Genomic DNA, 18913 nt, shown 5'->3' on the forward strand with positions numbered 1-18913 from the left:
CAATCCTGTTCACTGGGGGTTCAGTCTTGGCAGGACCAAGGGCTTCCCCTTCCACTGGTGCTCTTACTAGGATATTCATTGCTGCCTATGCACTTGGAGCTCAGGGTCAGTCCATGTATAGTCTTGGGTAGTGGCTTAGTCCCTGGAAGCTCTGGTTGGTTGTATGGCTAAGTTCTGCTGAAGACCCTAGCTCTAACCCAGAAGTAATGGAGCTAAGCTTTTCTTTTTTCTGTTAGAACTTATCAAGTGTTCTTCGTTCTCTATCACTGGTATCTTACCTAATTCTGCTAGCTAGTCACTCCTATGGTCTATGTCCTTAAACTTAGGCTCAGGATTTGGATTTCTTTGGTTATTCATCATCTCTCTTTGCATGACAAAAAAACCAACTTTTGGCTCAGAGTTCAAGGGCACCCAACATATATCATGGTGGGGAATCTGCAGGTGCAGGAAGCTTAGGCAGCTCTGGTCACAAAGTGACTGCATTCAAGAAGCAAAGAGTAAGGAGTGTTTCAGCCCACATTGGATGTATCTTTTCTTTTCAGTTACTTAATCAACATAATTTTTCACAGGTATGTCGACATACGTGGCTCCCAGTTGATTTTATATCTCATTAAATTGATCATTGAGATTACTACACGATTGTTTCTGAACCTCCTTGATTGTATCTCTAAGTCACATGTCCTAGGTTTTCTAGTGGGAAAACTTAGCATCCCTGATTGTAACTAAGCTGCACATAACATAGTAAGAGGACAGTGAGTTGATGTAATTAAGTATGAACCAAAAAGGTGGATGTGCCTTCCAGATCTTGATTTAGGAATAGTCAGATAGGATTCTGCTACAGTTTGGATAGATTCGATAGAATGTCCACAAATATTTTAGAAGATAATTTTTTAAGATATGGGAAGAAGAATTATATTCCTAAGTTATTACAAGTGAGCTTTCAAAGGGCACACTGTAAGATCTTGGCTTCTTTTTATCATTTCTTTGGCTTCTTGCATGATAAGGTTTAGTTTTCCAAATACACTCCCTTTCTTGGGCTGTTTTTATAAGAGTGCAGAAACAATGTGGCTAAACTAAACACTCTAAAAACCTATAAGCCAAAATGTATATGTTGGTCTTTGTAAGTTTATAGCCTTAGGAGTTTATATTGATGGAAGTCAAATACAGTTTCATGAATGATACATGGATCTCAAGCCTCTGTTCTAGCCAAAGCCTCCCCCACTACATCTGATTTTGCCAACCCGGACTCTCAGCAGCCTGCACCACTTGAGGCTCAAATCTGTGTTTCCTTTGCAGCATATAATTCTAATGCATTTCATATGCTAATCCTAAAGGTTCAGAAGGCTTGAGAGAGAGGATCTGAGTTTTTGGGTCAAAGTCATATATCCGTACTCTAGCAACTTGGTTATAGGGATGAGTTGTTCTCTTTATCATTTAAAATGTTAGATAGAATTCTACCAAGTAATCATTAGATCACCATTAAATAGTATGAATGACATCTAGAAACTTTCCCCATTCACAATGGAACGTCAATTGGCGTTGACGCCATGCAGGTCTGTAGTCATGCCGTTCAGATCTCTCGGGTGCAGCTTCCGTGTCATGTCCAGAAAGCACTATCATAACAACAGTCATCCTGGTCCTCTGGCTCTTACAACTATCCTACTTCCTTCCACAATTCTCTCTGTGTATTCGGTATAAGAGTTGCCTTGTGGATGTGTCATTTGGGGCTGGGCGAACCACAGTTACTTGTTGTTGTAAAATTATAAGAATAAAAAAAAATTGTTGTCTTTTATCCTCTAGGTCCACACCACAGTGCTGCAAGATATCTGCTAGATGTCTTGGTGGAAACACATCCCAACTTCGCCGCGGCGGCCCAGTGTCTCCAGCAGCCGCACACTTTCCTACACTCAAACCCTCACATAATACACACACAACAACACACAACACAATAATCTTAGTTCCAGTTGCTAAGATATAATTGCCCACTTAAACATACAAAGCCCAGTACCATCCATCCCTTAAGAACATTGATAACAACCTGTAAATACACAGAGCGAGATCTTTACGTCAGCCTCCATTGTCCTGCCATGGCTTCTTGGCCTCTCCTCCTCTCTTCCTCTCTCTTCGTTCCAGTCTCCTCCTCTTCCTTCAAACTTTTCTCCCGCCCATCCTTCCTTCTCATCCAATGACAGGCCTCCTTCTATCTTGTACCTGCCTCACCTGTGACATCATCCCACAGTTACTTATTCTCTGCACTTTGACCAGTTGTGGATCTCTGAAAGAGTCTCCAACTGTTGTAAGAACGAAAACCCTTTGATGACTGTTGAGACCTACATTTATCAGTGGGTATGAGGGTAATTATTTAGACTACAGTTATAAAGACCTCAGGTCATCAATGGCTTCTGAGAGAAGGAGAATTAATTTTCTAAGGGAATGAGCTCCCTGCTACATTATTCAATTCTAAATGGTCAGCCCTAAATACATGGATAGAGAAACATCATTAATTGGGCTCAGCAGGTTACACACACACACGCACACACACACGCACACACACACACACACACACACAGAGAGAGAGAGAGAGAGAGAGAGAGAGAGTCATGAATATTTGAGGAAGTGGGGAGACATGAGTTATTTCTTATCTCATTCTATGCTGCTATGAAGTATCAGAGACTAAGAGCCTTACAAAGGAAAGAAATGTCCCTAAGGCCTAATTATAGTGGCTTGAAAGTCTAAACAGCATGATGTTGCTATTGAGTGTGATCTTTTGGGCTTGTAACAACAGGGTTGAGACACAGCAAAAGAAGTGAGTGTATATAGAAGTGACGTATACACCGGCCTCATTTTATGATAACCCACTACCTTAGTTGCTAGTCCTCCCTGGTAGATATAGCTTACTCCTGTGATAAAAGCATTCATCCTTCTCTAGGGCAGAGCTCACACCATCTTACCAATACTACCTGGGAGAAGTCAGTCTGTACATGAGATTTTATCCTTTGAGAATTTCATACAGGTATAAATGTATTTTGATCATATCAGTTCTCCTCTCTCTGAACAAGTTTCTCTCAGACATTCTCCAGGTGTCACTCCCAACTTCATGTCATGTTTATTTGTTTTTAAGATAGATTTATTTATTTATTTATTTTTTATTTATTTATTGTATATGAGTACATTGGAGCTGTCTTCAGACACATCAGAAGAGGGTCCCATTACAGATGGCTGTGAGCTGCTATGTGGTTGTTTGGAATTGAACTCAGGACCTCTGGAAGAACAGTCAGTGCTCTTAACCCCTGAGCCCCTCATGTTTATTTTTTAACACACAAAGTGTAACTAGCCCTACATGTATGTGCATCAATGTAAGACCAAATACTGTCTACTAGAGCATGGGCAACCTAGCAGAAAGTATCTAAAGTAAACTCATATGTGGCGGTGAACACTGTCAACTACAGACACGACCAGTCTGGTAAAATGTGTCCATTGGTGCAGACAAGGCATGAATATCAGGGTAAGCAACTGTATTCTAGTTGGACTTAACACCCGATACAAGGGCAGAACTCAGTATGAGTTTCCATATGAATAAAACAAAATATAAGCCCTGGCAGGTTTTCAGTTGTTGGTTGGAACTCAAAAGTAAAATATGTCACTTATCCACTCCCCTGGAGCTTATAAGGCTTTCTTTACCCAGGCCATCATGGCTATCTGTTGTGCTCCGGTGAATGACTCATATAATTTCACCTGTTTGGTGGGGACCCACACCCAGCACCAGATGCTTCTCGTAAGAAGCATACTTAGGCTTCTACCGGCAAGCTTCCTCACACTACCCAGCGAGCAGAAGGGTAGTGATTCCTAATGGCTTTCAGAGTCTCTCAAGGCACATCACATCCCATTAAGTAATCCAGCGTCACCCAGCGATTACAGCCTTCCATCTTTTTTTTTTTTCCCCCATTAGGATATCATTAAGGAAAAACACATTCTATTACAGAGCGCAAAGGAAGCCTAGCTAGATCCCATCCCCCTTTTAAAATAAGGACAGGTGAAAACTCCAGAAATAACTTAAACTGTTAACAAAAGAAAGAAGCCTGTGGGGCTCGGCTGCCTTGGAACCATTCGGGTATCCACAGCTGGGCCCTGTTTCTAGGCACTGCTTGAAGACTTTTTCTCAGCTAGTACTTCATCAGACCCTGCCATAAAGGCCTGCTTTGAGGCTTCCTCTGACAAGATGGGTGCTGGGTTAAATCATTCAGAATGGAAAGGAGTTTTCATCTTCAGTTACTCTTAGCTGTGCAGGGGACTTCCATTCCGTTATGTGTATCTTTGTGTTCCGGTGTTCCAGTTAAAGGGGAAGCAGGTTTTCCCAGATGCACCAGCCCGTGTGTAGCAATTTGTATTTTTCTGATATTCCATAACTGGCATTCATCTCTCTGTATGTGTAATCACTGCATTTGAAATATCCCGTTCTTTTGTTTAAGGGAAACAAATGGAGCTTTCAGGAAACGTAATTTATTTATGAATATTTTACAAGCTTTTAGCAATGGAAATTTTATAGCCAGGCAAAAAGAAACTAGACTAACAGTGTGTTTTCATAGAACAGAGGGACCTTGCACATTGCTATTTCTGTGGTGTTATCTCAGATGTGTTTTGTTTAGTTCTGCAACACATGAAAAGGTCATCTTCTTCTTCTCCATGAATGCATTACGGCAATCTCTTTTCAAAATAAATCATTTTTAGCCCCAACATTCTGATTTTAAATAACGTACTTAATTCAAACATATAGCACTATCATGGACCTAGCATGTTAATTATGTTTTTCAACTTATTTCTTAGCCTATATACACACACACACACACACTAGCATTTTGAGTTTGAATGTTATTTAGAATTAGTTTATGTAAGCCAGAAATCCCAGAGGGTGCTAGCTTGAACTGCTGGTCTCAGGGAGCCCTCTCTGTCCACAGGCTCTCTTCCTGCCCGCTAGGCAGTCTTCTCTGCCCCCCCATCCCTTCTTCCTGGATTGCCTCCTCTCCATACTCCCCTACCTCTCTCCTTCCACATAGAACACCATTGTAAAAGCAAAATGAGAACCATAGATTTCAATTTTTACGAGTCAAAGTTTAAAAAGGAAAAAAATATTATGATTCTTTGAAATAAGATATTTTATTTAATCCCTATGGCAAAACCTTATTTAACAGGTAGCTAATATATCACCAGTGAGGTATTTTATATTATTTGCTAGTTTGGGACGAATTTGCACAAGGTGATATTGAACGTATAATCCTCTAATCCTACTGGCTGTGCCCCACACCATGTCTATATAGTTTTAGGGGTCTAGCCCAGGGCTTCTTTTATTAGGTAACCACTCTGATCTCTGAACTTTACCTCCGCCCTTCATAAAAAGCAGTCTTTGAAATTCAGAATTCCTTTTACGCCGTTAGGGCATCTTCATTTGGACTAGACACATGTCACATAGCCAGCTAACTTCCTGCTGATGCAGGAATCTGGGAGAAGACAGCCTTAGCTTAGGTTAGCTTTCTGACTTTGCTTTGCTGTTCTGAGCCTAGTGGAGAGAGGGGCTTCTAGGCCTGGGAGCTAAGATGGGCTTCAGTGAAGTAAGGGCTAAGGATCTAGGAAGCTATGAGATAGGCTAATGGGCATGGGGGCGGAGCCTTGCCTAATGGCTTCAGTGAAGCTTGTTTTGTTTTAGCATTTTGTAATGCTTCTGCACATTTATCCCAACCAGAATGACTAGACTTACAATCCCAGCTCTGTCTATGTCAGGGGAAAAGAGTAAAATTGTCCCAAGGGATGCTTTGGGTTTGCAACGATTTTCTGAATGAAATTGGTAAAATTTTCCCTTTAAGACTTTCAACTTGTTTGATGTTATAGAATCACTGCTGTGGTGGTGGTGGTGGTGGTGGTGGTGGTGGTGGTGGTGGTGGTGGTGGTGATGGTGGTGGTGGTGGTGGTGGTGATGATGTCTGTGTGTGTGTGTGTATACACAGTTGTGGACAGTGTAATCTCCTATAGTGGCTGCAGATAGCTAAAGGCTATTACATGTCAGTTCTCTTTCACTGTTGTGGACAACAGTCACTCGCTTAGGAATTTTGGCAATGTGTGGTCTTTATTAATTTAATTTGACAATATATTAGAGATAGACATGTGTGAAGATGAGTCCTGCACTTTTATACCCAAGATGTTTATAGTGTAGGACAAGAGGTGTGGAATATTGTGGGCATATGATAATGGGAATGAGTTAAGGGAGTCACTGAGAAGTCCTACTTGTGGGACCGAAAGTCTTTTCTAAGTTAATGACTCTAGTTCTGTATTTTGAGAAATCTAGTGTACCTGAGAGATAAGAATGGCTGGGCATCCAAGCAGAAGAATCAAGAGGGAACTCCATATAGATTTTCAGGAATAGCTTCCAAGAACAATAGTGTTTTGTCAAAAGTGTCAGGACATGAAGATGGGAAGCCAGGTAGACTCAGGGCCATGTGAAGCTCTTGAAAATCATCTTAGAGAGTATAGTAAAAGACAATGCTTGCACAGTGTCATTGAGGGTATCTGGAATATGATTTAATGTTATCTAAAAGTGAATTGTTATAGAAGCCTTGGGGATAGCCTACATAAAGAATGAGGAATCCTAGTAATAAGTCAACAGTAGAGAACATGGGTTTGGGATCTACTATTTAGAAGATTAGGCATTTAGGACTTGGTGGCTGTTGTGGTTTGCAAAGCGTTTCACTAAAAGTTATGGATTGGAGCCCAACCAGACTTTTAAGGAGACAAGATAAAAATGAGGTTTTATTCATCATGTTAGTGTACAGAAGCATTGTATCACAGGCATTTTTTTTCTAATTGTACTGGAGGCTCTGGCAGCTGCAGATACACATCACATGAAGGTCTTAATTCTTAGCCTCTACACAGCAGCCTTCTTGTTGTGTCCTCATAGAGTGAAGAAACACCACTCTCTCTTCATCTTTTCCTAGTGACGTGAATTCCATCACACAGGTTCTGCCTTTCTGATTTATCTAGAACTTGTGGTCTCCCAAAGTCTCCATTTCTAAATATCATCGCAGTGGAAGTTAAGGATTCCACACATGACCCGAAGAATGTGAGTGTATACCAGAGGGCATCAGGAGAGAACTCTTATCCAACAGGACTGATTGATATACTTGAAGGGAAGCAAACAGACGCCTTGATCACGTGCACATATTGAAAAAAGCCCAAGCGAGTACCTGGAGGAAAGGCAGCCATCTGTCAGAAAGCAAGCGTGCACCAACCTAATCTTGTAGGTTTGCCCTGCAGGACTGTGAAATAATTTCCTCGATGTTTTTCTGATAGAGAAGCTGATCTCTGATAGGGGTGAATCATGAATCTTTCACCTGTGCCTGGGTTCATTGCTTATGCGTTACTCTGCATTTTGTGACAAGCATGAAAAACAAAATTGTTACCTTGTGAAGAGCAAGAGACATGGCTCAAATGAAGAGTTAGCTGAAAGCCTGATGAATGAGTATCAGAATTCTGTAGTCAGCATTTCTGTTTAATAAGGTGATGTCATACTTTGAATGGCCATTTCATGTATGTGCATAAAGATGAAGCTGTTTATCCTCTTATCCGTCTGACCAGCCAGAATGTCTTATGTGGTCAAGTCTCTTTGTCTCCTTTCCTTTAGGCTGCTACTAGATACTAATACTTCTTGTTTGTTGTAGAAGGGTCACTGGTACTCCTACTCCTGAAAAAACTATAGTATTGTATGTCTGCATTCATTTGAAAGAACAGGGTTGAAGACAAATCAGTCCTCAGAGTACTGAGAATCTTCTGTTATGATGTATTCTCATCAAGATGGAAATAATGCAAATTTCTCTGCATAGCATCTCCTGGTAGGATCTGACTATTTTCTTTATGGAACCACATCTATGAGTGTCACTCAAATGGACTTTGTACTTGAGTCTAACACACCTATTTCTAATACATAAGAATATCTTACATTTTTTTTATCAGTGAAAAGAGGGAGGAAGAAAGGATGTGAGTAAATAAAATAGAACATAAACACACAAAGGAATAGAACGCCCAAAGGAACGCTTACTACAAAAAAGATAGATTGTTACAAGGCAAGGCTATTTAGAGTATTAAAAATGTCGGGGTTGGGGATTTAGCTCAGTGGTAGAGCACTTGCCTAGGAAGCGCAAGGCCCTGGGTTCGGTCCCCAGCTCCGAAAAAAAAAAAAAAAGAACCAAAAAAAAAAATGTCAGTAAGATACTTTCTGTTTAGAATGACTTTAGTGGGTTCCTTTTCTCACATATAAACTTGAATCCTCATATACTGTATATTAATCAAGGTCTTTTGCATACCAAAGACCAGGAAACCACTCCAAGAAATTTAAGCTATAAAGAGAACAGAATGGTGCTTGAAGCTTGAAAGTCCTGGTGTAAGGGTGATTTGGAGAAAGCAGAAACTGGTTGACCTATGACATTCTTATGATTAGATTTTCTTTCTTTTCTTTTTTCATTTTATGGATTTAATTATACGTAATTTTTTCAAAATTTGTGGTGCCATATCCCTTTGTGGTCTGAGAATGCAACCTGGGCATTCTTTCTCTTTTCAGTCTTAGGAGGAAGGAGATTCTGCTCCAAGGACAAGCCAAACGAATACACTGTGGTTGTTGTTGGTTTGGGCTGCCCTGACCTAGACTGTGATTTCTGATAGTCACGTGAGGCAGGGAATGCCATGTTGTGTTCCCCTTAGTTCAGTAAAGCTCCTCTCTGGTGTTGTGGTTAGCTCCGTTTTCCTAAACACTAAGGATATAAAATCTGGGCTATGATTTAGGAGGAAAGAAGGAATCATTGTCATGTTGCCAAGTGACCTTTGACTGTTCTATATTTCAGGAACGTTTTGTAGGCTCTCCTGCCTCTAACCTCAGCCCTCCTTTTCTCTGTCTCCTGCAACAGTCTTGGTGCACTTTTTATCTTTGAGAATCATCAGCATTTCTCTGACTGGGAACATTTGACTCCTGTTCTGTCTGCTTTAGTGTCCCGCCTACATTGTGTTCACAAGGCTGCTGTGAGAGAAAATTTATTCTTTAAATTTCAGGTTAAAAGCACCTGCTAGCATATTTTTGTGTTGAAGACTTAGGCAGGAAACATTATATGTAACTCTTCACAGCCTCTTAGTAATGCTATACTATTGGATTTTCTTTTATAGCATGTATCAAAACTTGTAACAATTTATTTCTTTCCTAGTTATTGCCGATATTTCATCCTGTTTGAAGCTTTTGGGGATCTTACTCCATGCTAAATCTTTGCACATATTAAAATGTCTTATAACCAGCTGTCAGTCAGTAAGTATAAAGTAATAAATGAGTGGGTTCCTAAAATCATAAGAAGGCCCTATGACGGAAGGAGAAATTGAAAGGCCATCTTTGACAAATGGCCATCCAACCTCTAACAGACCAGTCTTGGTGACACTAAAATTACTGTCTCCCTAGGATCAATATTCCACCACTGACTCATTAGAATATCATCCCTCCACATATACCTTTTAACTGAGTTAAAAAATATACCATCTCACCATGACCCAGATAGACTTACGTAGTTCTGTTCCCTGGAGTCCAGTTTGAGTTTAACGCTGTCTTACGATGTTGAAGGCAGCTATCATATCCTCCTCGGCTCCTGTGTCTTCTTGCCTTTAAACTTAGATTTCCCTAATGTCTCCATCTGTTCTTGTCTAACAAGATTTTGACATCCCTCACCAACTTGGTGACTCATCAATTAGCATGTTTCAGATTGTCTATTTCTGGTCATGCTAGTAATGCAGGCATTAATTACTCAAGTCTGCTAAGTAGGATGTCTCCCCATTTTCTCTTAGATACCGCAGGATTGTAGTCTTCTCATGTGTGGGATATAGACTAACAGGGAGCTTACACATGGTTGCAGATCGTAAGTGTTTTCCCCAAGTGCTGACAAGTCTTAGGTGTATTTATTCATGAAATTTTGCCCTTCTTTCTTTCTATTGGAAGACACTGAACTGTCTATGGAGGATAATTTTTTGAGGAAGTCAGATGGCCTCTCAGGATGCCCATTCATTAGACTCCTGGACTGCCTCAAGTGACTTTTGTGCCACCTTTCCTCCAGAAAGATGTCAGTTCCCCTGACCCAGTTTTGCACTGCATTGTACCCATTCTCTGGAGGGATTGGACTTGATGTTATTACACAGTTCTTATGGGGAACATGTGACTGCCAAAGGGCTGTTTACTCTACCCATTATCCCAAATCAGAGGCCCTCACCCTTGCCAATGCTGTGACCCTTTTATGCAGTTCCTCATGTTATGGTGACATTATCCAACCATAAAATTATTTTTGTTGTATTTTTGCTACAGTTTGAATCTTATATGTACAGTGGTTTTAGATGAGCCCTGTGACTCCCACAGGAGTGAAGATCCAAAGGTGAGAACCGTTTCCAAATGCTCTAAAGTATGTCTTTCAGCCTTAACAGACCACTGGTGCAGTAGCTGTTACAAAAATTGATGCCCCGCCCCACAGAGATACTTTTGACAAGTGATTTCCAAACTTAGTCTAGTAACTAATGCTGAAGACTGTTAAAGCTCACCAAAGAGAAGGTGGTTTGTGGTACTGTAAGGCTGGAGTTAGCATTTTCAAGGCCATGCCACAGAACAGCCTCCTCTTTGTTGTGAAGACCTAAGAGATAATTTTTCCGTATCAAATGAAGAAAAGGAACCTTTTCTTTAGACTTGTTATTTCATGATGTGAACCGTAAGATAACTTTGCAATTTCATGCTTTGAACAGTGGTCCACTGTTGACTATTAGGGAGTTACATTTGGGTCCATACACAATACCATGAAAGAATTTGCACCACTCGTTTCTATTACCAACGGGACTATTTGGTTAACCATCTATTCCCCATTTTCCTTTTATTTGAGAATAAAAGAGTTGGTGAATAATTTTCTGTTTGGTAGTAACCTATGATAATGGAAGGTTGTTTTTTGGGGGGGACATGTCCTTTTTATTGCTTTGCTTTTGGGGAATCTGTTTTAAATCTATAGTTGCCTTACATTCTTGTCAACTGCTCACTGGTCACTTTTGGTGGTAAAATTTCTTTGTGATCCTTTCAACACATGGCTAGACATTTGCTCCAAACCAGCTAGTTAGAATAATCCCAAGTCTTCCCTGTGGAAGGCCTTGTTTGGGGCTTGTGATTACAAGGACAGGTATTGAACTGAAAATGTTATGTATCTTTCTAAGTAGTACTTTTGTATATAACCTGTCTTGATACTGTAACAAGAGAATTATACTGAAACCAGATAAAGTGATAAAGGGAAGAAGAGGAGGAAGGAGAATGAGAGAGGGGAGAAAAGGAGGAGGAAAAGGGGGGAGGATGGGAGGGATGAGGGAGAGAGAATTATTTAAAGATTTATTTTATATATTAATGCTTCTTTCTTCATACACATCACAAGAGTGAATCAGATTCCATTACAGATGGTTGTGAGCCATCATGCGGTTGCTGGAAATTGAACTTAGGACCTCTGAAAGAGCAACTAGTGCTCTTAACCTCTGAGCCATCTCCTTGGTCCAGAAGAGTGAATTTTAAAGATAGAATTTGAAGTCCATCCAGGACTGAAAATGGATCCAATCCTTTATACCACAGTTATATGCCAAAAATAGATCCTATTACTCCTGCAAAATAATGGACTTTTCTATCTTATTTACCTAAAATATAATATGTTCCCTAGTTCTTTCTACATACATTTTGTATGTTTCCTTAAATACTTTGCAAAGTGGAAGATGACCAGGCATTTATCTATAGCTATATAAAATATATGTAGTTGACTTAATAAAATATGCAGGGAAAGTTTACACTTACGTCTATATCACTACATTTTATGCAATTTATTTTATCATTCCGGTTTGATATCATTCTGTTATGTATGTTCAATCATTTTCTATTGGTTTATTTTAAAGATATTTTATTAGTTTTTGAGAAACTCATGTATTGTATGTTTGTGGACTACAGATTACTATTTGTTAAAATAAACAAGATCTATGCAAACAATTAATTAGTTTTTACATATGTGCACTGTGTGTGTATGTACGTATCAGTGTAACCACCATTCCACTGAACACATAAGACATTTATAGACACTCATCACATACACAGCACAGTCATTCTTGGCTGCCTAATAAAATTTCAACAAGGATAGCCATGTTAAGGTGGAAGATAAAATTTCATCAAGCCTCATCTATAGGCAGAGAACTACAGGCAATTAAAAGATCCTGAGAGTAGGGACTAGGAGGCCAGTTGCTTCCCTTAGGGAAGAATCCACAATCTGGTTATTCATACATTATGTGTTTATTATATTATCCCATTTCCCCCAATTGCATCCATATTCTTTTCTATTCACATGACTCTTGTGTTTTCATTAAAAACAAAATAGAACAATCAAAGAACAAACCCCATTCATTCCAGTGTGTGCCGCCCGCTAGAGCATGGTTAACCCGCCAGGAGAGATATATCCTTAAAGAAAATGGACATTCCTTTTCCAGCAACTACCTGATGCCAGTTGCTATTCAACTCAGGGTGAGACTTTGTGTCTACTGTACCTGACTTTTTGCTGGAACGTTTTTTTCTGGCTTAAGTTTGCAAAGAATAACAGACTTTGGAGTCCTCAACCCAATAAAGGACATCTACACTAACCTCCCTCTTCCCAGGACTCAGGGTTCATCATGGTAAAGAAGACAGAAGGAGTGTAAGAGGCAGGGACAATGCATGACTATGAGGAAATGTTTCCAGTCACAGAAAGACAGATACACACGGGAACTCACAAGGGATTGTGTCAGCAGCATAAACGGACACAACCTCCCTTTGCACCCATTATTCTCTGTGTGTCACACTATTATGAAATGTGTACCTTCATGTCAGTCTTTAATTGATGGGATACATACATCAATAAGGCTTTGAGCTCATAACTTCATCTTCAGATCACATAGGCTCAGCACCCTAAGGCAGGATTTTCAGTACAGTGTTTCTCATGAGGGAGTCCAAATATATCCAGTGTTTATACGTTTCTGACTCTAGTGATACTAAAGATTGGGCATCCCACTGTTTCACATTTATTCTTGAAACAGTAAAACAATACAAGTTGACTGTGGAACTCGTACGCAATATAAATAGATAGGAAAGCATGCAGAATTTAATTTTAGTCTGAAGACTGAACGTAGCTTGGTAGTTCGGGTTCTTCTACTTTTCTTTTCTTTCTTTTTTTTGCCTAAAATAAATATAGCTATGTATTATTTTTTACCACACATGGTAGGCCTTCCTGTTTATTGAGCACAACGTATTTCTGTCTGCTGTCAGCATCTGTAGCACCACAGGCTTTTCCTATCCTTGTGTGCACATTGAAGCTGTGCACACCTCTAGAAGTGGCGTCCTTATTCCAGCTCCTCCTTTGGTCTCAGCACAATTGTGCCTCTTTGCATTTGGAGTTAACACAGATGGGCTAGCATGACTCTTCCCTCAAGAAACTTTTGAGAAGATTTTCTGTGCTAAACTTGGTTCTGTGGTATACTTCTGGGGCCACAGGCTGTGGATTTGGGTTTTTCTTGTCTGTCCAAGTTTTTTTGTTTTTTTGTTTTTTTGTTTTTCTAAATTAGATCATGCTTCCTTACTGCTCTGTTACTGTTTTTGCATGGATCCATTTTAGAAGGATGTTTTTATTCCAAGAAAAATAAAGTATTTTTCCTCATGATTTTTGCAATTGAAAATACATTTGCACGTTTCTGAACTTTCTATGAAGCCAATGGGAACGTACTATATAATATTCTGCTTTTCAAAAGGCCAAACAATTGCATTAGAAATTTTCTTCCTTCTGTTAGGTACTGTGGAGGTAATTGTGAAAATCTAAGAAGGGAGATTTGAAAGTATACCCTAAAAGTTACTTTGTGGGATCACTTTTTTGAATATCTCATGTTCGTTAATGTTAATCTGACCTATATGAGTTCTTGGTTAGTTTTGAAGTTAAACTTTTAGATTCCATGTATTATTAGCTTATTAGTATCATCCAAGAACAGTTTTACACTGGTAGACCAAGGGACTACTAACTTTCAGCTGAAGTCTTTTAGTGCTTGTTGAATTTCGGAGTGTTTTCTGGGCTCCCATAGTGGGAAGTATTAGAGATTAATAATACATTTGGCCAACCAGGCCCGTGGTGCAGCCAAGAGACCACCTTTGTGTTAGTGTTTTTAATTTGAAATATACTCCTTCTCTCCCCCCTTTTGACTCATCTGTCCCAAGTGTGCTCTCTTGTCCCCTTCCTGGCTTTGGGAGAATGCTATTGATTCTGAAATCATCTGCACATCTTTTATGCTGGGTGTACACTCTAAATTTTCCTGAGAGATTAGCCCCCATAGTCTATGTGGTAGTGTGACTAAGAATGGTTCCCATAGGCTCAATTTTTTTTTAAATGCCTGGTCCTCAGTTGGTGGAATTGCTTGGGAAGGATTAGAAAATATATTATTGTAGGAGTCATGTCACTAGGGATAGGCTTTGAGGTTTCAAAGTCTCGAACCATTTCCAGTTAGCGCTCCTGCCTCATGATTGCGTCTTAAGATTCAAGCTTCAGCTACTATCCCAGTGCAATGCCTACTTGCTTGCTGCCATGATCCTTGCTGCAATGGTTACACAATCTAACCCTCTAAAACTTTAACCCTTAAGTAACGTCTTTCTTCTATAATTTGACCTGCTCATGATATAAATAGAAAACCAACTAACCCAGTCTATTTAAAATTCCTTTTCCTATGTATTCACTTACCAATTATTTACCTTTTCCTGATGTACTGGGATAGTGAAGATCACTTACTGGGTATCACCCTCCATATCTTATAGTACTCTCAATAGTCTATGTGCATGTCTCAAGCTCAGGATGTTTCTGCACGTGAACGAGAAATGTGTATCAATTCAACTTAGAAACAGCCTGTATTAGCTTATATATCCCTAGGTAAATATAATGGGGAAACTGGGTGTTTTGATGTCCATGTTGGCTATTCATGCAGCATGAAATATGTGCAGATATGTAGATGTATACTTAGCACATGTGCAGATGAATGCGAATGTGTGGATGTGTGCCCTTATACCAGGGTGCTCTGACTGTTTTTTATAGAGAGAAAGCTGTCAGGAGCAATAGGGGCTGAAGCGTGGGATTTGCCTACTAATATATTTAGTTCACTTTACAGATGATCTTGCTGTGGGATGGTCCTAACTCTTTATATGCATTTCATATTGGATTGGACTTGAGGAAATTTGATTTGCCTACAAGTTCTTAGAAAGATATATGCAGAGCAGGTCTGAGGTGTAAGACATGTTGCCCGAGGTCTCCTCTTTTTGGTGAATTATTTGACAGCCAGAGGCAAAGGAGGTAAATTTCAAGCTGGAATTTAGAGTTCAGCAAGGGAAAGGGCAAATTCTAGAGTCGTGGGTAGATTTTCTGGAAATACTGCCCTCATCCCCAGTTCTGTGATTGCTTGTAATCAAGAAGCCCTCATGCTTCCCTGTAAAGCACTCTCAGGTTCTTTTTATGATCTCCCAGCTTTCATGCCTTCTCACAAGGAGAACAATGCCTTCCCAGGCCTGTCACAGCCATCTACATGTTATAAAGGCTTCCTTCTTGAACCTTTCTCTCGTTGCCTAAGGGAAAGGGGCATGTTCTTCTCTCTTGTCTAAGTTTAGCTCAGCAGGTTCTAGCAAGCAAGCTGTGTTCCTGGAGAAATGAACAGGGCCCATCCATCTGTCTTCCAGAAGAAACAAGTGCAAGAAAAGGTGAAGTCACTGCTTGGTGCTGCCCCTTATGCACGGTGGGCATTATTCATTGAAATTCACTTAGCTACGCAGAGGTGCTTTGATAATTGCCTAATTCCTAGAGATGGTAGATGTGGTTTTTATTTATATATTCTTGTGAAACTAGAAGTCCTGACTCAATATGGGTCAGGACTGGGTACATATTCAAGATCTTGTTCACTTTCTCTCTCTCTCTCCCTTCCTCCCTCCCTCCCTCCCTCCCTCCCTCCCTTCCTCTCTCTGTGTCTCTGTCTCTGTCTCTGTGTCTCTGTCTCTGTCTCTGTGTCTCTGTCTCTGTCTGTCTCTGTCTGTCTCTGTCTGTCTCTGTCTGTCTCTGTCTGTCTCTCTGTCTCTGTCTCTGTCTCTGTCTCTCTCTCTCTCTCTCTCTCTCTCTCTCTCTCCCCGACCCCGTGTCCCTTCTCCTTTTCCAATAGGGTACCATATGTGTCAAGGCTGTCTTCAAACTTTCTGTGTATCTAAGGGCAGAGGATAACCTCAGATTTGTGATCTGTTGTCTCTACTTCCTGAAGGCTTGAATTACAGTGCTCAGTTTAGTGAAGTACTTGGGATTGAAGCCAGGGCTTCATACATGCTAGGCATGTACTCTACCAATTATGCTACAATCTTAGCCTTTCAAGGCAGTTTCCAATCTTCAAAAATCTCATGTATAATTCTCAGCAGTGGATAGAATTTATCACAAATAACCCAAATAAAGAACTGATTGTCCTGAAATGAAATTCAAGAGGTCAAACAGTTTAAGTCACTACTTGTGACCTAGTCACAAATGATTGGTTAGATGTGTCCTTTGTCCACAGACAGGAGCAGATACGAGAAGGGAGGAAGAAATACTGTATGAAGAGGAGGGAAAGTGGTCGTTCATTCTATCTATGAAGGGACAGTGGAGATAAGGTTGCTTTATGGTTCCAGTCTTTTGTCTTATTCTGTGATACAGTGTCTTAGTCATTCCTGTATTGATATGAGGAGTCACCATGACCAAGGATACTAGTTTGAAAGAAAGCATTTAACTGAGAGTTTGTTTGTCCTTTTAGAGACTCAGTCCATTATCGTCCTGGTGATGAGCAAGGTCAAGCTGGAGCAGTTTTTAGAGCTGCATCTTGATCCACACAGGAAAAGACAGATCCTAGGCTTGGTGGAGTTTTCAAAACCTCAAAGCCCACACTGAGTAACAAACTTCCTCTGGCAAAACCACACCTCCTAATCCTTCTAATCCCTTTGAATAGTTCTTCTCACTGGTGACCAAACATTCAAAGGTTTGAGCCCCTGGGAGCTATTATTATTCACACAGATCACGTGGTAAATAAACTCTCTACACATATTTAGAGTCTAGAACCCTACATCATTGTCCAAAAGCAACCTGTTGTACAGGTAATATCTGTAACTTAACCCTTCTTCTTTTAAAAAATAATATTTATTCATTTATATTCATTTCTTGTATGTTTCATGGGTGCTGGGGAGTATGTATGCAAGAATGGAGAGAACAGAGGACAAGTTCAGATGTAAACTTCTGGGCCAGTTGGCTCATGAGTTTCTGAGGATTCCATCTCTGTCTCTGATCTCTCTGTAGCATTATACATGCATACCACCCCATCTGGCCTTAGGTGACTTCTGGGGATCCAAATACTTCTCAAGTAAGTACTTGACCAACTGAGCTTTCTCCAGCAAAGCTGACCCCTATTCCATCTCTAGAACTGAAATGTAAGTGGATGAGAGAGATCCTGTGTCTGGGATTGCCCAACGATCACTTTATTGACTTTACCAAGTAAGTCATTCTAAATTTCTGAACCTTAATTATAAACAGTCGTAAACTACTTGCTTATCTTTATTCAAGGCATGCAACAATGTCTAAAGATCATGAAGACAAAGATAAAGTGGCTTGTGTGCGAGCAAACTTACTTGGTTGCTGTCTAAAACTGTAAGGAGTATAACTCTGGCCCTCTTTCGTTTCCCAGAGAGAGATCCTGTGTACTCAGCTTTTTCAGGACCAGTCTGTATCCATGGAGGATTGTGAACCTCCAGCCCCATTAGCACCTGTCAATGACATTGTCTCATTTGTTTCCCTTCTGGGCCTTTCCACATGACTGAGTTTCCATTTCTAACCATTGTTCAATTTCTTGTTTGCTCACTCTCTCTTTTCTAACTCAAAGTCAGTTTTAGAGTTCAATTTCATGGCGAATACACACATGTTATTCCCTGATACCAAATGACATAAGTATGGATTTTTGGCAAAGCATACTTAATCACTGTAAATATTTCCTATTGTTATTCAGATTTGTAATGAATTTTAATCAGGTGGAAAATGTCCTTAATTTGCCCAATTTGGTATTCAAAACTAATCCACTGGAATAATTTGTGTCAGCGTTGACTTTAAATCTATGCATTTCTTGTCTGTAAGTTAAAAAATTGAGTATTCAATAGGCAGCAAACTTTCTACACTTAGTTTTTTACAAATAGATGATTACATGGTTCCTGGATGCCCCAATGGACCATCATTTATAACAGTAATGTTTTGCTCTGAGCACAATTAAATTTTGGAATCTCATTTTAAAATACTTTTTTTTTCTGGGATCACTGCTGTTATAATCATTGATACAAATTCAGGATCTGTTTAATCTAATTCTGACAAGCAGGCTGGGTTTTCAGTGTCTCCATAACTCAAATGTCTTCGTTGTCTTACATGGCAGACCACCTTTGCTTTCTTTACTACATATCTGTAGCTAGGACTCCTACCACAGGCTCCCTTCTCTCTGTTAGCGTACATTCCGCATTGTTTTTCGTAGCCTTGGTCCACATTTGTGCCTTGGAAGGGAATGGATTGTAGTGGTAAGAAAGGGAAACATCTCCTTGCTTTGTGTTTAAATAAACGAGCATGTACATTAGCCCATGGCTGTAGGCTTATATTTTTCAAAACCTACTTTAATAAAGATTGTTAAATGCTTCAACCTTCGCTATAGCGTACTGACCAAAGGTGGGGTAGGAAAATAGCTAATAGGACAAGGGCAGTCAGGTGGGTCATGGACCTGTTTAGAAGTAGTTTCTTGAGGTGATTCCATC

General features: G+C 39.9%; 1 protein-coding gene across 5 annotated transcripts in view; it reads left to right on the forward strand.

Annotated features, from left to right (window-relative positions):
- The window catches only part of Nell1 (neural EGFL like 1), an 864397-nt gene that overhangs the window by 487126 nt on the left and 358358 nt on the right, over window positions 1-18913 (forward strand). Inside the window, exon 14 of one of the 5 annotated variants that reach the window (XM_063275221.1) lies at window positions 1801-5810. Within the exon in view, the coding sequence (XP_063131291.1) occupies window positions 1801-1952 (152 nt within the window). The 3' untranslated portion in view covers window positions 1953-5810. 5 annotated transcript variants of the gene reach the window in all.

This window comes from Rattus norvegicus, chromosome 1 (genome assembly GCF_036323735.1).
Source record: "Rattus norvegicus strain BN/NHsdMcwi chromosome 1, GRCr8, whole genome shotgun sequence".
Taxonomy (NCBI): Eukaryota; Metazoa; Chordata; class Mammalia; order Rodentia; family Muridae; genus Rattus; species Rattus norvegicus.